Here is a 21,355-nt window from a genome sequence, read left to right as displayed (position 1 = left end):
GGTGTGAAGAATTTCAATTGGATACCGCCTTACTGCATATCTAAATATCAGGGTGGAGTGAAAAAAATCACTGAAGTTCTCTGCATCTAGTTTGGCACTTGAAATAAGCAACTTCATATCATGCCTAAAGTGAGCAATATCCTATAAGGTGACAACCATAGAGATATTTTACTGGGAAGTCTATATGCATGGCCAAAAATATGCATGGCCATTGTCTATCCACAATCCTACTCTCCAATACAAACCTTGCAAATACTCAAAAAATTGTTTCTTAGCATGATCATATTCTGGTAGATAATAACCATATGCGTATGTCCACTTGAGCACTCGCCTACACTCAACTATCTGCAAACATCAAAGGAGCCCAATTTAGTTTCACGAAGCGAGTCGGGATAATAAATCAAAAACACTCCATCAGATTTTAACATATATAACACTGTATTTACATTCCAAACTGAAAATCACATAAATCATATTTAAGTTGAATTAAGTAATAAAACACATTGCCGGGCCTCTATGATGAACTTCAACTTGTGACTCCGGGCTGGCATTGTGTGTCACTAAGCTTATCGAGTGACAAGAAGAAAAGACAAAACCTTATTTAATCAATAGCAAAGGGTCGGGAAGCATCGCAGCACAACATAATTAAACCAAATAAATAGAAAAGCCATGCATCTTGCTTCCTATCACAAGAAAACAAAGATCAATCGGTAATTTAACATCACAAAAGGTTTATCGCAACTCAACCTGCCCGGTTGCCATAGCATCAACACATTTACCCGGTATAGATTCTTCGAACACAACCGCAATCCTTAGTGTACTCAATATCCATGACTGTCGAGACTAAAATGTTAGCCCAAGTACTGAGAGAGGCAAACACATACAAAAACAAAGATCTTCCTGGTCTTGTAGCACTTCTTACACTTGGCCAATGCCTCTGCAACAAACCGTGGCCCAAGAGCTGAACCTCTAATTCCAACTGAAAGTACTTGAGTAAAGCGATCCATGGGAGAAGTAGAAGGGGGCTTAATCTGCAAATTAAGCGTCGAACATAATCAAGTCAATCAATCCGTCCGTGTCCAATGCAATCGGTTAAGCACACTAAACGAAAACCAACGATCAAAAACTGAATTTCATGCTGACATTAATCGGAAAACCAGAAGAAAATTTTGAAATTACTGCATCTTGGAGTCGGAAATTTCCATACATGGTCATTTCAAGTGAATAATATGTAAATGAGCTCTCCATCTCTTTGACCAGAAACCGATTCAATTTATCCTCGGCTCGCGCTTCCTCAAGCGACTAAGACAATGCAGGCATTTACTAAAAACCAGACACAGGCATCTATGACAGCAAACCGATTCCCAAGAAAAAAAAAACGCAGGGAACTACAGACTCTCTTACCACACAGAGCAACAACGACCGGAATTCCAGAACTGACCTTACCGCTCAACGGAGTATCCAAGAGAAGCTATTCAGCTTAGCAGCATAGTAAAACTGAAAGAACTCCGTTCAGGAACAATAGGAAGAGAAGCCAAAACCTAAAGGTACCGAGAGGGTGCTAATCCATTAAAGAAACTACTTCACTAGGTAGACATCAAATTCTACAAAACTCAATAGTCCCTCTTCATTCAAAGAGAAACTTCGCGGCATATACTAGAAATAAAAGGAACTTCTTTTTTCCCCGTCTGTCAGAGCATCAGAAGGAGAGACATCTCTCTAGAGACAGAAACCTTATCAGTGAAAGCTTATGCACGAAGGAACCAAGGGATAATTATGCCAAGGACTCCAATATCAATGAAGCAAATACCAATCATCCAATCCTCCTCTCATAAGAACGCAAAAATTACGTTGATGAACGAAAATCTCAACCCCTAGAATGCGAAATCTCACCTTCACGAGCGAGAATTAGACTCCTCCAAACTCGAAAGGAACCCGTGCGAGAGAAACGGATTATGCTTCACGGGCGGTAGCATCAAGAGCACACGCATCCCAATCATCCGCCGAAACCTCGGAGATGGAATTAACAACCGAGGGCAATATGTGCCCCGGCCTCGATCCTGCCGCCGCGACATCTGCGCGACAGAACACGAACCTATTCATTCCGTACATCCCGGAAAGCAGAACCATCGCGAACGTGACTAAGAACATACCTCGACGCCCCAGCGCCGTGAGCATAATAGCCGAGGAAAGATCGACGGTCTCGCGAGGCTCGAGACTTCTTCGACCACCAGAACAGCGCGGATTCCGGCGGCAATGGCGGCGGTGGCTCGGAGTCGGAGTTGATGACGAGTTCGTCGGAGGGAGGAAATCGGACGGAGGCCCAGAAATTGCAGAGAGACCAACGCGAGTATAGTGGGAGGCGAAGGCGGTCGGGAACCAGCTGCGACTGGCGGGGCTCTTGGAGGAGGCGACGTGCCAAAGGTAGATGACCGGCGAGGCGGAGGCGGAGGGGGTGGGATGCGCTGAGAAGGAAGTGCAGCTCGTTCTCTGTCTGCTCTTCGACGAAGAGAGAGACAAAACCCAAAAAATTCAAGTGAGGAGAGAGAAAATTTAAGTGGGAGCGCAGCGCATTTATTACCCTTCTGATCCGTCCTTTCTTCCGCTAGCCGAGCCGAGTCGAGCCACCATCCATTTATTTCGGAGAGAGTGAGAAGAAAGAGGAGAGAGATAGAAGCGCAGAAGATGGAAGGGGCATCAGAGTGGTGGGCCCCAGGAGCACTTTTGAACGTCTGACGCCGTCGCCTACGTGGAGCCATGTGTCGATCGCTGAGTGATCTTATCCATATGCCTACCGTGGAGAGTAAGACCCACCCAATATTTTCTCACCACTTATGTCTCTGCTTTTTCATGTTGCCTTTTTAGGAAAGATGAGAGCTCAAGGTCGTGGGAGTCATTTTTGTTCGACGAACAATTTTACTTTCTCCTGAGGTGTTCTTGATTGGGTGGACAGAGACTTCATTGCATGCGGTGGTTTAGACATTAATCCTAGGTTTAGTCGGGTGTGAAGTTTTCTTTCTTTGAAGGGAGCCAGTCTGTCTATTCTGAGTTTGGTGGATATTGTGATCCTCTAATCTTATTCTTGTGCTATAATGTGCATCCGTGAAAGTCTATTTAAAGCCTTTCTTGTGATGCATTTGTTCATAGGTCTCTGGCTACACTTTTGACTATTTTCTATGGGGTGTGTTGGTTTAATCATGCGTGCTGCACATGGACAATGAGACTTAACTGTGCTGGTGTGATCCTGCACTTTCGTTTGCCTTTTGTTGGTCATAATCCACTGACTATCTCCAAAGGCGGTGCGCTATGCTTCTGAATTTAGTATGGTTTTTATATTCTCGCAGCTATGGGTGTACAACCGGACCGGATATATCTAGGAATTGGACCAACCCACCTGAAAAATAGAGTTGGGAACCGATTCCCTAAATTTGGAACTAGTTTGAATCGGTCCGGGAAGTGGTTCCGAGTGTATATCCACTCGGGAACTGGATTAACCAGACCGGTTTGGGAATTAGTTTTGTAAGCCCAACCCCAAAAGTCCAAAACGCAAAATGAACACAATTATTGAAGGTACGTGGCATTCTCATTGATTTTCTTAGGTACCTATTTTATAATAGTCCAGTTCTATAGGGGTAAAAAAGATCTCAAAATCAGATCAATTGAGTTCGCACTTAATAATTCGTATGTTTTATTATTTTATTTGTTTATTATTCTTATTGCCAAAATGAGGAAGTTGCCATCAATTGGAGATTATAACTCTTGCGACTTTATCATCATTAGCCTTGTGGATCCTTAATTTTTCGTCTAGTCAAAAAGTTCATACACTTATTGATTATAAGTGTTTAATGTTTCAATACAAATTAGGATGACTACGTTATTTTCTCATGTATTAATGTAAAATTCGAAGCCGTATAGGATATTAGACGGGTGCAAAATAGGTTCGAGTGGAAACAAAATTAATCCTGGAACCGGACTAGAAAAACATGATGGTTCAGGAATAGGGTCTAGTGCAAATAGGGTTGGTACAAGGTCCAAAAAAGGGGAATATGTTATAATAAGGTTGGTACATGGTCCAAATTGGAACCTACCCATTCTGGATCCGATCACCCCTACTCGCAGTGGTGGGTGTTCCAATTTAGCATCCCTTCTTTTGGCGACTTTTTGGGTCTTGACAAATTTGCTTGAAAATGGGTTCCATTTCTTGGCTTTACATTCAGCTGATCACACCAGCATTTAGATCAATTCACTGGAAACTCATATGGGACCTTTCGTCTAGCGCACTTGGACTTTATGGACATGAGTCTCAACAAGTTCTATGGAGAAATCCCAATAAACGGGGAAGTTGCATGTGTTTTAGTGATCTAAGAATTGCTGGAAAAAGCATCACTGGCATCGGGGATGAACTTCTGACCATCTTAAAGCTAGCAGTCGCTTTTTTTGTATATGCTAATCCCCAACTCAGTCCTTCAGTGGAAATGATTTCGTTCAATCGTTTTCCATAATGTTCAAGAAGAGATGCAAAAGCTTCAAGCCGTTCACTGGATCAATTTGTAGAAGATGTTGTCTGATAAATGATGTTGCTCTGTCGACCCATGCAATTTCTTCAATGAAAATTAGTCCTTGCAGCTATTTTGATTAAGGCCCGAACTTTTATTTCAATCCATCGTTTCGCTCTCTGATGTGTTATCTCCTTTTGAATTTAGGAGATTTTTACCGGCAATTTGAGTGGTTAACCGGTTAACCCACATCAGCATGACTAGGACTTCATTTTGTTCACGCCCATGTTACTATAGGACTGCCTTTTTGGAATAAGTAAAACCAGAACTTTCTGGCATCTAGATTCATTTGTATAGAGAAGACAGCTGAACTCAGGTGATATTTCAAACTGTTTCTGTATCCAGTCTTAATCAGACTAGTGTCATTAGAGTTAGAAAATATAACTATTATATCAATGTAAAGTCGATGTATATAGTGTTTATCATCTTAAAAGCAAATGGCCCATGTCAAGTTCAAATGGAATATTATAAGAAGTCTAAAATCTTGTCCATTGTTAGTCCTCTTATATAATTTATTTCAGATTTATGTAGATGTAAAATCCACTTACATGCCAAAAGAGTTTCAAAAATGCATCCTTTTAGAGTGCATTCAATCAGAGACTAATTGTTTCTAATCTTGGCCATCCACCATAACTTTGCGTTTCGTGTAACTTACTACCCGCTGTGTAACCTAACCCAAAGCGCATTCGGTCAGTTCCTATCCTAAGTGCTACTGCATGTTGCTACGGCATGAGTCTTTACTGGAAGCTTAGTAGCTTTTGATTGCTCAAAGAGAATAATGCTGTAGAGGAAATCAAACTTTGTTTTAATCAAAGCTTCGAACTTAAAAGTGCTTAAACTTGTTATGAAAGTGTAATTGAGTTCTAAAACTTATAAAAATATAATTAAGTTTTAAAACTCGTCAAATTAGTGCAATTGAGTATTTCCGTTAATTTCGTCCATTAGAATAACAAAAAATGCTAACGTATTTTTTTAATATTTCCTCCTACGTGGCAATGACATGGCTAAGACATGTAACACTAGGCTAAAATGATGTTGTTTTGAATATAATTCTAATTTTTTAATCATAAGATTAAATTAATAAAATAGGAAATATTAAAAAACACAAAAGAGTAAAGGCAAGACGGAGGCCCTTGCCGCTAGCCACCTAGTTGTCGAAAAGGGCTGGTGGGGCTTGACAAGGGTCGAACGGGGTTGCTGGAGCCTTGGCCAGGTTGATGAGGGTCGCAACCTTTCACCCAAATCTAAAGCCCAGCCTATGGTGGCCCTCGATGAAGGTTGCCAACCCTTGGCAAGGATTGCTAGCCCTTGGAATGGTCCGACGACCTCGCCAAGGGCCACCATAGTTGCAAGAGTTGACGACCCTCACCTACGGATGGTGAGGGTCACGGCCCCGGCCAAGGCCCCTGACCCCGGTGGTCCTTGTTGAGCCCTTGCCGGCCCTTGTCGACGATGAGGCCGATGGCCGTAAGGGCCTCTCGCCCTGCCTAGAGCATATATATATATATATATTGTCTTTTGAAATACTTATTTTATTTTATTAATATTTCGGTTAAATAAATTAGAATTTAATCTACCTCATTGTTACTTATGAGAGAGAAAGTACTAAGAAAAACCACGTCAGCATTTTTCGATAATCTAAATTGACCGAGTCAACCAAAGATTTGATTGTACAAATTTGACAAATTTTAAGATTTGATTGCACTTTTTATAAGTTTCTAAATTTTTTTAAATTTATGATAAGTTTTAGAACTTTCAATGTATATGTCCTAAAAAAAAGTGTACACTTTGTTTCCCAGCAGGCGCTCAAAGTCAACCTTGTTGTGCTTGGCCGAAACGCTAAAGTCAACAGCTAAGAGGACACGCTGCTGACATTTCTTCTATAAAACAGTACTTGCGCCAATTCATCCCATAAAAATAAATAAACAACGTCTGTAATCAAATTCCATATCTGTAGTCCACATTCAATGCCTCGTTTCCTAGGTTGGCGCGCAAAATCAACATTGTTGTGCTTGGCCGAAATGCTTAAGTGAAGAGCTAAGAGAAGACGCCTGACATTTCTTCTATACAACAGCACTTTGCGACATTTCTTCCCATCGAATTGTGACTAGTCGCGGTAGAATACTTTAAAAATTTGACTATCCTTTCGTTTGGTGGGCGATCGGCATTATATAGTTGAGGAAGAACCGAGGCGGAAGAGATCGACGGCAGAGGGAACAGAGAAAGAGGCAAAGATGCGGAAGGGCGTGACGAACCGCACGCTGCCGGTGCCGAGCGTGAGCTGGTGAGGCGCAGCGGCCGGACGCTCGCCCCCGAGGTACCTCCGTGATGACATGGTGGTGGCTGATCACCATCGCGAGTCAGGGGTTGCAGGACTTGCCTCGCATCGACTCGGGAAGCTGATGGACCTTGCTTCCGATCCACCGAGCCCGAAACCTTGGACTCTCGCCCCGTCGTGAATGGGGTCTTTCTTGGTGCGGTTTCGACTTGATCATAAGCTTAAATACATAGTCTTTCTGGGCTCTGGCTGGATGTTGCAATACCTGCTCTTTTTCCTGCATAATCTCTCTCAAACTAAAGGACTTATTTTACTAGTGGGACAGTAAATACCCCGAACACAGTCCTCCGCTATAGTCACCACTCTATCACTGGGGGTGGTGGCAATGGCCATAGCGACCCTGCCTGCATTCGATAGGGTCACCGCCTCTCCCTCGTTTCCGCAAGTGCCGGCAACCTTAAGGGCCATCTACTTCTGCCACCCCACCAATGATGGAGCGGTGGCCACAGTGTGGAAGGTTTGCTTGTTTTTAAATTTCATCTTTTAAAATTTTTAATCTATTTTTATTAAATGTAGGTTAATATAGTTACCGATTGAAGAAATAGAAGAAATCTTTTTTTTTTTTTATTTATTGTATTGCGTCTTAAATAAAAGAAAGGGTTAGTCACTTTTTCAGCTTTGATCGATAGATATCAAAAGGTAGCACTCCGCTTTTGGGCAAAATAAAGATATGTCGACGAGCGTAAACGTAACAAATACAAAGAAGGGGCATTGTTCGCCCAAGTAGTAGCGCCACCGAAAACATTACATCTCCTTCCCAACCGACTTTGCACGTGTTAAAATGCAGTCGCATTTATCGCTGGCGTTATGAAACCTTATCGATGAGCTGGACGAGAAGGATAGCGCATATTTTATTTCATAAATACCATGGGAAAATCCTTACGTAAGGGCCATTCCATAAATCTTTACGAATGTGATATTGACGAGCTTCCATTTGATTTCAAATTTTTGCCCACCATGAGAACCATGGAGTGTCAGCGGATGAGATGACCCGGAATCCTGCCCCACCATGAGAAGGCCACGCAGGCAAAGCTGTGGACTCACCACGAGCGTTAAGAAGCTGGACTGAACGACATGATCTTCCTCAAATGCCATCCTCCGCATGCGAGAAATCTCGACCTATGGCCACGAAATCCACCCGAATTCAGGTCATACGGCTTCATTCTTTCGACATTTATGTCTATGCATTTCTAGTTAGCTGAATTAAGCAGATGTTGATTGCGAATGCTTAATCGATCGATGTGATGGCACTGGAGAAATACGCGAAGATATGAGGAAACCGGCAGGTGGTAGCGAAGCATATTGGAAATGGCGTTGGGAATTCATGAAGAGGAACTGGACTCGTTGGCGAAAGTTTTTGCTGGCGGGTCGCCAGTCAGGGATGACTTACTACCCAGCGTGCCCGGAACCCGAGAGAGCAAGAGGGCATGACGCCGCATGCGCGACGCCACGGGATCACCCTGTTGACGGAGTGCGGCAACGCGCTGGCCTTCAGGTCCTTAGAAAGGACAACCGCTGGGTCACAGCTCCGCCCGTTCCCGGCACCATCGTCGTGAATTTAGGCCAAATCATGGTGGAGGTTTACAGCAATGGCACGTATAGAGCACCTGATCACAGAGTGGTGGTGAACAAAGAGAAGGAGAGGGTGTCCATAGCAACCTTTTGCAATCCCAGCCCGTCTCTTCCGGCTGGACCTTCACAGCTCCCGCAGCCACCGGGCTCCCCCTATCTTCCAAACCCTCTCCAGCTCTGAAGAATTTATGCGCCTATAGCCGCAGTTTTTGATGCGGTTCTTTCATTGACAGCCTCAAGCTGTAGACGCTGAACTGATGTGTTCATCCTTTCATCTTCTTTCTTGGATCGTGGAGTCGTGAAGATGCTTTGAGGCTGCTCCCTATCCCGACATTTCAATAAGACAGTAGAAGTTTCAGACAGGAGGATCTGAGTGGGAGGGAGCTGAATTTACTGGGAACACGCCGCCTAGGAAGCGCTTCCGTGGCCTCTCCTGGTCTTCAATCTTAATCTGTGAACTTCTTTGCGTCTCTAGGTTAATATTAAATTTCATTTCGCTGTTTTCAACATTTCGTTGGATTATATCTACCACGTCATCCGTAGGTCAAATCTATATTGTATTATCTTCGCCTGCATTCTACGCTCTCCTCAGAAGTCTACGTGATGTTGTCGCCGGAGGGAGAGACGGCCAGCTTGTTTTCATACGTGCACTAGCGTAATAGCCCCAATTGACATTCCTCTTCATTTTCGGAACCAAATTATAAAAATGAAAATTACATCCCACCGCAATGTTGCCGGGAGAACACAGTTTGGCATCCTCGCCTTTTCCAACGAATTGGTGGCGAGTCGCTGGTGATGTTGGCGCTATGGCAGGTCAGGCGATGGCAAAGGTGGTTTTTTCGGGGCGAAAATGCATTTTCCATTTCATTTTTAAGTAGATAAAGTGAAGGAACAATCCAAATGGGCTTCAACACACAAACATCCAAAAGGGGCGTGGAAAGCGCGCGCTGCAAACCCAGCATTGAGGAAGAGCTCCGTGATATCTTGCTTTTAGCGATCTAATCCGCTGCTTTATTTTGGGACCTAGAGCAGTGGGCTAAACATAAAAAGTCATACAAGAAAGCGTGGCCCGACAATCTTGGCAAGTACTTCCAACATCCCAAGGAGTTTGGTCTTCACACGTGACTGACTGAACTAAAGAAAATCGTCAGACTCCAGTTCCACAGAGACTTCTCTGCCCATGTTCTCTCTTCTCCAATCTTTCATAGCGCAAGCCTTCAAGCAGCGCAAGGGCTTCCGCATGAAGAGGCGATTGAGCCCGAATTAGACAAGCGAATCCTCCCGTGAGCTTCCTGAGGCGTCTTGGCACACCGGCGATTGCATAGTTTTTTATTTATTTATTGGTCGAAGGTGATTGCACACTTAGTAGAGCCAAAAATGAAGGCTGCGTCCGGGGCTGGTTGCTGTTCTGTAGCTTAGGGCGCGTTTAGTAACGTTTTTATTCCGATGAATAATTTTGAATAGAAATAGTATTTTGTTTTCTATTCCCGAAAAACTTATGAGTATAAGAACGCGCTTGGTAACTGCACAAAATTTCTACTCCCAAGAAAGAACCGCGTTTGGTAAAATTATATAATTTTGTTGTTTCTTTTAGTTTTATAATATTTTTATTATATTAACTTGATTTCTTGAAGTTCTCAGACCGTTGGAAGTCAACTATCAGTCACAAATGATAATTAGTCCAAAAAGTCCTTAACAAAATTCTGTCATCACAGGTATAACAAGCCACTCTAGGCATCTGTTCGAGCCGTCACTAATGGAACTCTGTGGGCTCTGAAGAGAGAAGATTTTCGAGAGATTCTATGTCAGAATTCTACCAATCTGTCATCATTGAAGTTGCTTAGGTCTGTGGATCTTCTATCGAGGTTAACCATATTGTAGCTTAGTCATGTTGCAGATTCTCTTTCTGAAGTCTCCTTTCTGATGGGCAAACAATATTTGATATGGTAAAGATTGCTTTTGTTGCAGACTTATGTTCATCATGGCTGTGTCTGCTCTCTTCGTATGTCTCTGCTAAACTTCTTTTGTAGAATGAAGGTCCATCCGGGCTATATATCGTCCAGAAGGGACTAGTGAAGATCACTCAACCCTGAGATGATTAAGGGTCCTAATATCTGCAGTCTCAAATGTGATTATGTAGAGGATGAGGATAATCGAGAGAGCAGTCCAAAGATATCATTGGAGAAGAATGAAGCAAGTTATTTTGGTGAATGGGTGCTTCTGGTGAAGAAGTTGGTTCAGTTAGTGCAGTTGCCATTGGTGATGTCAAATGTGCCATTTTGGCGAAGGAAAAGTTTGACTCTGTGGTGGGTCCTCTTGCAAAACTATCTCAGGATTATCAGAAGTGAGTTGTGAAATTATATTCGGCTGTCATATCTTGTTTTGGAAGTTCACTGATTCATATTAAATGAAAGGGGCATAACTTCTACGGGATAGAAACTGTCAATTTGAATTTATATATATCTTTATTTGTCTGATAAAATTCACTTCTTTTTCTGACAGTTGATATTCAATGATTCAGGGAAAGGGATCATACCCAGACTTCATCAATGACACTACTGAAAATACCCATGTTTCTGCCTTAGATAAAGTTGACCTCTCTAGCTTGGTATGGAAATTGCTCCTCTCCAAAAAAAAAAAGTTAAGTAATTGATAGAAATTGTCTTAGATTATTCTTTTTATCTATGTAGGAGTGGAAGAAGTGCTTGTACTCTACTGACTGCGGTGAGCTTGGGCTTGTACTTCTAAATGAATCAGGTTAGTGTGTTTGTCTACATTATGTCACGACTTCACTCTTTGGCTCTAGATGGCCCATGTCTTTAGTGTTGGTTTCACTTTGTCCAGATTGACCAATATATGAGATCTTGAAAATTTTCATTAATGACATTGTGTAAACTTAAAAGTAACTGATAATTTTATCTTGTTCCAGAAAGTTTGTTTAGTTTAAAAAGATTTTCGAAGCAGAAGGTCAAACAACTTGGAAAGGAAGGACGAGTGTTAAGGGAAAAGAATTTGATGAAGAATATAAGCCCTTCAGCTTGTGTGCCACAAGTTTTATGCACTTTGCTGATAGAAGAGAAGCTGGCATACTGCTAAATACCTGTCTTGCGTGTCCTTTGGCTTCGATACTACACACACCACTAGATGATCCATCTGCAAGGTTCTGCGCTCCATTGTAAATGCCTTGGAAGTGCTCCACAAGGTTGGCCGTTTTTTAAAAACACCAGCTTCTATATTTTTATTTACTTCTTTCATATCCTAATTTGTTTATTGAAGTTGTCAAATATCATTTTCACTGTACTTTCTGTCTAATTTCAGAACGGTGTTCTCTACAGAGCTGTGTCTCCTGATGTTCTAATGCTGGACCAATCAGGATATATACAGGTTAGTGTTGTCAGCAAGTTTTTCTGGGGAAATTTTGCTCTTAAATTACCGGGCTGAAGATAATCTCATGTTCTTTCATTAAAGGAGTGGTTTTGGAATTCTTATTGCATTTTCGCATAGGTGGTAGACTTCAGATTTGGGAAGAAGTTGTCTGGTGAGAGAGCATTTACCATATGTGGAATGACGGACTATTTAGCACCAGAAGTTGTCCAGGGAAGAGGCCATGGTTTCTGCCGATTGGTACATACTTAACTTATATTAGGTCTTCAATAGATGCTCAATCTGGCCTGATAATCGGAATTTTGTGAAGAAGCCTCCTTGATTTGGTTTTATTTGAATATTATTGATGCTTGTTATGAACAATAGCACTCTACTCTTGCTGTTACTCAACTGAACCTCGCAGTGTTCGTGCCTGATGTGACACCGGGACTCTCTCGGCTGCCTAGTCTTGATTTGGTATGCTTGTCCCACGTCGTTTTATTTGTTCAAAAGTTCATAATGGTCACAGTGGCATGGTGATTGCACAATGGAAGATGTCTCCAAGCTATCAAGTTATTCGACCAAAAAAGAAAAAGCTATCAAATTGAGCAGGATAGTTCAAATCTGAATACTACATACTTCATCCGATAAAATTTATAGCAGAATGATACCTTGATCTAATGAAGCTATAGGCAAATGTTTTGGCAAATTTAGTTCTATTGGCAATGAATTAAGTTATGATGGTGATTGCAGTAACTCGAATGAGGAAGAGATTTCTCTTGATCTGTAGTTAAGGGAGGAAATATACAATTTGCACAGTTTCTATTGCTGTGATATCCGCCTTTCCAGTCATGATTTCAATTGGATAAGTTGGCTTTTCATCGGCACGATTATAGTTTTTTCTGAGTTGGCCATTCATGAGATAACCGAGACCTATCAGTGAAGCCGTTAAGGGATTTTGAATGCAATAGACTTGATGATTCGGTCGTGAATCGATTGCTCGACCGTGCTAGTTTGCAAGGGTCATTGCGACACAATTAAAAATCGATCGAGATGGGGGATAGGTTGATTCCGACCGAGATAGTGATCAAAGTGTGGGTGATTCCACCGATTGCAAAATTTCTTCGAACGACACTAAACCGATTTTCTACTGCTTTGGGTACCCTTTGTTCGTATTTGAAATCTTGAGATTTTCACAGCTACTGAGAGTTTTCAATGTGTCGAATGGGTTCATTGTGGTTTGAAGAAAATCGACCATGGGTCAATTGCACTAAAAATTCTTGGAGAGCTACCCGGTAGGTAAAGTTACACTAAAAGTGCGTTTGATTGAAAATAACTGCGAATTTGAATTTGATTTCAGAAATTTGAAGTTTCGTCGTGTCATGAGTCATTCCGAGAACGTTAACTCACCTTTGATGAAATTCCGGTGCTCGGGATTTTTATGAAAACCGGGTCGACGATATGAAAATGAACGGAAATTCAGATTGGCCGATTTGAAGAGACTTTTGACATCCGGTGCAAGTGGAATCGGTGAATGGAAGTCGTTTGGGCTTTTTCCGATTTCAAATTGACCTCAATTGAATTTATTCATCCAGAAAATTAGATACCGAGAAAAAATCAAATGGAAGTTGGTTTCAAGAAAATTGTGGGATTAAAGGACCGTTTTCAATTGGATTTCGAATGTTGTATAGCTTCAATCCAGCTTTCATCAATTAAAGCTTATTATATACTTTTGGTTCTTTTTTCATAAATAAGAGCCACAAAGCTAGACTCTTCATGCTTTTGATCTTGTATGGATTCTTTCATCAATATTACCAATGATGAGTTCTTTGGGGATGACTAGACTTGTGCTTCCGCTGCTGGTTGGTCTGACCAGCCGAACTTCTTCTTCGCTTGATTCTTCAATATTCGTTCATTGTTATCCTTTTATAGTCTCGAGCCGTCTGGGGAAGTAGACTTTGTAGAGTCCGAGAGTAGGTTCAAATTCTTTAGGTTGAGTTTGATCGATTGATTTTGTAGAGTCTTGAAATTTGACATTCATTGACTCTTCCACAGATCGAGTCTTCTTGTTGTATACTGTAAGCTTTGTCTGGATGTTGAATATCCAAGGAAGATTCATTCGTCTGATTTTTCTTCAAATTTACCAATTCGATCATTTGCTTTTTTCAAGACAAAACATTTGTAATCAAATACACGAAAAATAAGAAACAATTGGCTTTTTCCTTTGAACAACTCATAGGGGGTTTTCTCCGTAATAGGTCTTAAGAATATTCTGTTAATAATATAACAAGCCGTAGAAACTGTTCGCCTAAAAACGAGAAGAAATATTGCTTTCAATTAAAAGAGTTCTAGCCATTTCTTGCAAAGATCTATTCTTCATTTCCACAACTCCATTCTGTTTGGGAGTGTATGGAGAGGAGAACATATGCTGAAATCCAGATTCATCACAAAAATTTTGTAAAATCATGATTTTCAAATTCACCTCCAGATCCGTTCTTATACTCGAGATAACATACCATTTTTCATTTTGAACCTTTTTAGCAAACTTTTCAAAGTAAGAGAAGGTTTCAGACTTGCCAAGAAATATACCCAAGTGAATCGTGAGTAATCATCCACAATTACCATGCAGTATTTTTACCTCCAATGCTTTTGCGTTCAAGTTGGTCCAAAAAGATCCATATGCGTAAGTCTGCAGACACGGTTAGTGGAAACTTGATTTATTGGTTTAAAGGAATTTTTACCTGTTTTCCCAATATACATGGTGTACATAGATCAGACTTTTGATATGATAAATTGCAGACCACAACAAGCTTCTTTGCTGAGATTTTGGCTATTTGCTTCATATTGACGTGCCCAAGCTTTCTCGTGCCATAAGTTTGCTTCGTCTTGGATTGAGATTAGACATTGTGATTCATCTGGTTTTACATCCAAGAGGTAGATATTTCCATGTCTTCGACCCATGAATGACTGAGTAGAATCTTTACTAATTCCATAACATATTCCCTCTTGAAAGTTGATTTTGAAACCAAAGATCACATACCGACTAATACCGAGCAAATTGTAATTGAGCTCCTTCCACTAAGGAAACATTGCTGATTTTGAGATTTCCAATATTTACGCTCCAAATCCCACAATTTTTCCTTTGTCGTTTCCTCCAAAAGAGACTTTTCTACCATTTACTCGAACAAGCTTTATGAAGTAATTTCAGTCTCCCGTCATGTGTCTTGAGCATCCACTATCCATATACCATTTTACCTTTTTCTTGATAGTGACCTCGCATTTAAAAAGAAACTCAAACCTTCTTGGTACCCATATTTTCTTGGGTCCATTAGTGTTAGTATGGTATGCGGTTTTTGCCCATACCTTTTTAACAGTTTCCAAATCATAGGACATTCTTTTTCAAATGATCCGCACCGGTTGCATTTTGAGCATATGAGAGCATTCATGACCTACCGGTTTTACAAAGATTATTTTAAAATGATTTTTGTAAGCATCTCTTTGTGGGTCTTTGTTTGATTCTTTCCTTCACCTCAGAAAATCAATTAAAGGAATGGTTTCAGCAATCATTCCCAAACCAGATTTATTAAAATAAGGTCTTTGAACAGAGAATTTTTTCTAGTTTCTCAGATTTTTGTACGATACGAACCATTGTCATTGAAAATAGAAGGATCACGATAGTATCTCCATGGGAATGGGGTTTAATTTGGAAAAGCATAAGATTGTGATTTGCGGTGCATTGGAATAATTGAATATTAAATCACCTTTTTATTTAACAGCTTAAGCTATTAAAATAGTCGGTTGTAGCCATACAAAATTTGACATGGTGAATGTGCAGTTAATGAACCATGGAGTGTTGGATGAAGGGATGAGGATGATGAAGGAGAACGTGCAAGGGTTCTTCGATCTGCCCCACCACGAGAAGCAAAAGTCAGCCCAAAACCCGAAGTCTCGAAGGTTACGTGCTTTCGTCACCTCTCACGACCGGAAGCTGCAGTGGAACGACGCGATCTTCCTCAAATGCCATCCCGCTCATGCGAGAAATCTCGATCTGTGGCCAAAAATCCCCCCGGAATTCAGGTCATTCGGTTTCCATCCTTTCCGTTTATGTCATGTTTGTGCACTTCGAGGTGGCTAAATTAAACAAATGTTAATTGTGAATGCTTAGTCGATCAGATAGCACCGGAGAAATACATCGAAGATATGAGGAAGTGGTAAGGAAGTAGTGAAGTATATTGGAATGGCGTTGGGGATTCATGAAGGCGAATTGATCCGTTGACGAAAAGTTTCGGAGAAGGGAAATACGAGGTCGGATGAATTACTACCCAAAGATGCCCGTAACCCGAGAGAGCACAGGTCGTTGCCACATGCCGACATCTCGGGATCACCCCGTTGACGGAGTGTGGCGACATCTCGGCCTTGTGTCCTTAGCAAGGACAACCGCCGGGTCACGGTTCCACCTGCCTCGGCGGCATCGTCGTGAATTTAGGTCAAATCATGGAGGTTTACAGCAATGCCACGTACAGAGCGCCGGATCACGACGCTGGTGAACAAAGAGAAGGAGAGGGTGTCCATAGCAACCTTTTGCTATCCCAGCCCGTCTGTCTGGCCGGACCTTCTCCCAGCTCCTCGCAGCCACCGGACTCCCCCTATCTACCAAAACCCTCTCGAACTCGGGAGAATTCCTACAAAGGTTTAAGCCACAAGCTTGATGATGCGGTTCCTTTCATCGACACTCTCAAGCTGTAGACACCGAACCGATGTGTTCGTCCTTTTCATCTTCTTCTTGTACCGTGAGTCGTGAAGATGCTTTGTGTTGCTCTCCCTATCCCGGCATTTCAATAAGACGGTAGAAGTTTCAGCTTGGTGAGGATCTCGAGTGAGGAGCTGAATTCCGTCGGGAAGACGCGGCTCTAGGAAGCATTTCGGTGGCCTTTTCCGCCTTCGCCTTAATCGTAAACATCTTTGCATATCTATGTTACATTAACTTTCATTTCGCTGATTTCATGAGAAGTGCATGTGTGAACGCCAGAGAACTCAACATTTTTCAAAATAGCTACCTCCAACTACGATGTAGCCACTTTTGTTCATTATGTCTAACACGAGGCGAAAGTGCTAATTAAATAAAAAATCGATGTTTTCATGACTTGTGCATCTATATTGTATTATCTATTGGAAAAAATAACCATTTGAAATAAAATGAAAATAATATGATTGGTGCTAATTAAATCATACAAGTTGCGCAAACGTGCTTAGCACGCCTATTAATTAATAATCGCACATCCGCACGCTGGTATTGTGGGTCCCACACTCCAACCTTTTCTTTGAACAGACTAGAAAGCTCATACTTATAAAATGACATATCTCCTCCCAACTTTCCTATGTGAGACAATGAAAATCACATTTTGTTTGTTTTACAAACAAACAACCAACATTATCTTTGTGTCTGCATTCCACATTCTCCTTGGAAATCTACATGATGTCGTTAGAGTAGGAGATGATTTGATTCTAATCATTCTAATTGCAAGTTAATTGATCTGGTCAATTCATAAGATAAGATATTCGGAATATAGAACATGAAAAGTTATTTTGATTTGATTTTGATTATTCTAATAGAGAGAGCCCGCCGGTTTGTGTCCGCTACAATTGAAAAAAGGGAGAGGGGGCGTCCTCGAACTCAAGTCCTTATTTGAAATTTCCCAAAAATCAAAATGAAATTTTAATTTAATCAAATCATGTAAGTCCATCCTAATTAAGTTGTCAAATGAGGTTGTTGTAGGACGCGAATGATAACTATTTTATTCCAGGCCCTATTTCTAGTTAGAAATATATTTTTTGATTTCTATTCTCTAGAGGAATTTCTAAACAAAAATATATGTTTGATTATGATATGAAATTTCTATTCCTTGAATAGAAATTAATTTAATATATCTTCCGAGATATCTCTCCTCTAGGGCGACATCGGTAGGTGATGAGCTTGCATATGGCAAGTGGGCGGCCGACGGTGGCAAGGGCGAGCGATAAGAAGATTTTTTTTTTTTTTTAATTTCTGTTTTTAGAATAGAAAATTACATAATTCCTACTTCTTATTTTTGTTCCTAACCTATTTTTGGGTTATATATTTGTCTCAGAAATTGAAAAAAAAAATTGCGCAACTAAATGGATATCTGTTTCAAACTATAAAAAAAAGAAGAAGAAGAGAAACTTATCCCTCAATCTACAATAGTTAACTGGATTGTCAAATAGGCTCACAACTATGGTAAAATTAGGGCTGTTAAAACCTAATGAAAACCGAATCGAACCAAAAGCTTGTTTTTTTTTTGTTCGATTTTCCTTAAAAAATCGATTTTTTAATTAATTTGGTTTTTATCGATTCGGTTAACCAAACCAAATGGATAAAAAAATCATTTAAGTTTTTCTTTATTCTTTAAAATTGTTTTTTATTTATTTTTGATTTGATTTGATTTGATTTGATTTTTTTCCTTTTCGTTTTTTTTATCCTTCTTCATTGGCCGGTCACCAACCACGGTGGCAACTAGTGACCGCCGCAGGTGAGCCGGAGCCTCGTTATAGGTCGGCAAGACCAAGCTTGCCCGATGCCGCCGAACTCGAGCCCCACTGCATTCGTCCGCCTAGGCGGGGGCTTGAGCCTTGCATAGCTCTCTCGGCATTGGGCGAGCTTGACCTTGCTTGATCACAACAAGCTGGTTGCCGCCTACTACCATGTCTAGCGACCAGCCAATGAAGAAGAAAAATAATAAAAAGAAAGAAAAAAAAAAAGAAAAGAAAGAGAATAAAAATAATTAAAAATAATTAAAAATTAATTTTTTAAATAAAAATTTATTAAAAGGGGTGCATGTAAGGAAAAAAAAACAAAGCAAAATAAAAGTAAAAACCGAAACCCGAATTGAATCAAACCGAACTAAATCGGGATTTCAGTTCGGTTTGGTTTCGGTTCGAATTGGATTTTGGTTCGGTTCAATAAATTTCTTTACCGATTCGGTTTGGTTCGGTTTAATTTTGAAAAATCGAACCGAAACGAACCATTTACACCCTAGTGGCAATGCATTAAATATTTCTTGGATTTAAATAACCTGTATGGTGAGTGATTGGTGTAACGTCTCTTTACAAAGAAAAGAAAAGTACATGATTCGAACCCAACGCATGTGGTTTGTAGGAAAGTCAACGGTTACGAAGAACCGACAAATACCCATGTGATCATTGAAACATATATTCGAAAAAGGATATATTCACTAAAAGTCTTAAAACTTGTTATGAAAGTGTAATTGAGTTCTAAAACTTATAAAAATATAATTAAGTTTTAAAACTCACAAATTAGTGCAATTGAGTATTTCCGTTAATTTCGTCTAATTAGAATAACAAAAAAATGCTAACGTATTTTTTTTTTTTTTTAATATTTCCCTCTCCTACGTGGCAATGACATGGCTAAGACATGTAACACTAGGCTAAAATGATGTTGTTTTGAATATAATTCTAATTTTTTAATCATAAGATTAAATTAATAAAATAGGAAATATTAAAAAAACACAAAAAGAGTAAAGGCAAGGACGGAGGCCCTTGCCGCTAGCCACCTAGTTGTCGAAAAGGGCTGGTGGGGGCTTGACAAGGGTCGAACGGGGTTGTCGGAGCCTTGGCCAGGGTTGATAGGTGAGGGTCGCAACCTTTCACCCAAATCTAAAGCCCTTGCCCAGCTATGGTGGCCTCGATGAAGGTTGCCAACCCTTGGCAAGGATTGCTAGCCCTTGGAATGGTCTCGGCCCTCGCCAAGGGCCACCATAGTTGCGCAAGAGTTGACGACCCTCACCTACGGATGGTGAGGGTCACGGGCCCCGGCCAAGGCCCCTGACCCCGGTGGTCCTTGTTGAGCCCTTTGCCGCCCTTGTCGACGATGAGGCCGATGGCCGTAAGGGCCTCTGCCCTTGCCTAGAGCATATATATATATATTGTCTTTTGAAATACTTATTTTATTTTATTAATATTTCGGTTAAATAAATTAGAATTTAATCTACCTCATTGTTACTTATGAGAGAGAAAGTACTAAGAAAAACCACGTCAGCATTTTTCGATAATCTAAATTGACCGAGTCAACCGAAAGATTTGATTGTACAAATTTGACAAATTTTAAGATTTGATTGCACTTTTTATAAGTTTCTAAATTTTTTTAAATTTATGATAAGTTTTAGAACTTTCAATGTATATGTCCTAAAAAAAAAAAAGTGTACACTTTGTTTCCCAGGCTGGCGCTCAAAGTCAACCTTGTTGTGCTTGGCCGAAACGCTAAAGTCAACAGCTAAGAGGACACGCTGCTGACATTTCTTCTATAAAACAGTACTTTGCGCCAATTCATCCCATAAAAATAAATAAACAACGCCTGTAATCAAATTCCATACTGTAGTCCACATTCAATGCCTCGTTTCCTAGGTTGGCGCGCAAAATCAACATTGCTGTGCTTGGCCGAAATGCTTAAGTGAAGAGCTAAGAGAAGACGCTGCTGACATTTCTTCTATACAACAGCACTTTGCGACATTTCTTCCCATCGAATTGTGACTAGTCGCGGTAGAATACTCTTAAAAAATTTGACTATCCTTTCGTTTGGTGGGCGATCGGCATTATATAGTTGAGTGAAGAACTGAGGCGGAAGAGATCAGACGGCAGAGGGAACAGAGAAAGAGGCAAAGATGCGGGGAAGGGCGTGACCTTGAACCTGCACGCTGCCGGTGCCGAGCGTGCGGGAGCTGGTGAGGCAGCAGCGCCGGACGCTCCGCCCCGAGGTACCTCCGTGATGACATGGTGGTGGCTGATCACCATCGCGAGTCATTGCAGTGACTTGCCTCGCATCGACCGGGGAAGCCGATGGACCTTGCTTCCCGATCCACCGAGCTCCGAAACCTTGACTCGCCTGTCGTGAATGGGGTCTTTTCTTGGTGCGGTTTCGACTTGATCATAAGCTTAAATACATGTAGTCTTCTGTCTATTGATGTTGCAATACCTGCTCTTTTTCCTGCATAATCTCTCTCAAACTAAAGGACTTATTTTACTAGTGGGACAAGTAAAATACCCGATCATAGGTCCTCCGTTGTAGTCACCACCCCATCGCGGTGGGGTGGTGGCAATGGCCATAGCGACCCTTGCCCAGATCTCGGGATAGGGTCACCGCCTCTCTCGTTCGGCAAGTGCCGGCAACCTTGCTGGCCATCACGGCCACCCCACCAATGATGGAGCGGTGGCCACAGGTGGAAGGTTTGCTTTTCCGTTCCTTTTTTTTAAATTTCATCTTTTAAAATTTTTAATCTAATTTTATTAAAATGTAGGTTAATATAGTTACTGATTGAAGAAATAGAAGAAATCTTTTTTTTTTTTATTTATTGTATTGCGTCTTAAATAAAAGAAAGGGTTAGTCACTTTTTCAGCTTTGATCGATAGATATCAAAAGGGTAGCACTCGTTTTTTGGGCAAAATAAAAGATATGTCGATCGAGCGCAAACGTAACAAATACAAAGAAGGGGCA

At 41.0% G+C, this 21,355-nt stretch overlaps 2 protein-coding genes and 1 pseudogene across 2 annotated transcripts; all 3 read left to right on the top strand.

Annotated features, from left to right (window-relative positions):
- Nucleotides 1-8,164: 8,164 nt before the first annotated feature.
- LOC120291652 (protein SRG1-like) lies at nt 8,165-8,647 on the top strand. The gene has a single exon (XM_039309318.1). It carries the CDS (start codon nt 8,165-8,167, stop codon nt 8,645-8,647), a length of 483 nt encoding a protein of 160 aa, XP_039165252.1.
- Nucleotides 8,648-9,272: 625 nt separating this feature from the next.
- On the top strand, nt 9,273-12,619 carry LOC120291651 (annotated as a pseudogene).
- A 3,030-nt stretch (nt 12,620-15,649) lies between these two features.
- LOC120291650 lies at nt 15,650-16,575 on the top strand. Its single transcript, XM_039309317.1, has 2 exons — nt 15,650-15,940; nt 16,258-16,575. Exons 1-2 carry the CDS (start codon nt 15,650-15,652, stop codon nt 16,573-16,575), a joined length of 609 nt encoding a protein of 202 aa, XP_039165251.1.
- Nucleotides 16,576-21,355: the final 4,780 nt, after the last annotated feature.

Source organism: Eucalyptus grandis, chromosome 3 (genome assembly GCF_016545825.1).
Source record: "Eucalyptus grandis isolate ANBG69807.140 chromosome 3, ASM1654582v1, whole genome shotgun sequence".
Classification (NCBI taxonomy): Eukaryota; Viridiplantae; Streptophyta; class Magnoliopsida; order Myrtales; family Myrtaceae; genus Eucalyptus; species Eucalyptus grandis.
The sequence above is the reverse complement of the archived record's forward strand: the minus strand, read 5'-3'. Positions and strand labels throughout refer to the sequence as shown.

What these genes read in the sequence shown, in the direction of transcription:
- LOC120291652 (XM_039309318.1), top strand. Translation starts at nt 8,165, where the DNA reads ATGAGGAAACCGGCAGGTGGTAGCGAAGCATATTGGAAATGGCGTTGG.
- LOC120291650 (XM_039309317.1), top strand. Translation starts at nt 15,650, where the DNA reads ATGGTGAATGTGCAGTTAATGAACCATGGAGTGTTGGATGAAGGGATG. An exon ending in ATCCTTTCCGTTTATGTCAT is followed by an intron (nt 15,941 to 16,257) that starts GTTTGTGCACTT and finishes TTGTGTCCTTAG; the next exon opens with CAAGGACAACCGCCGGGTCA.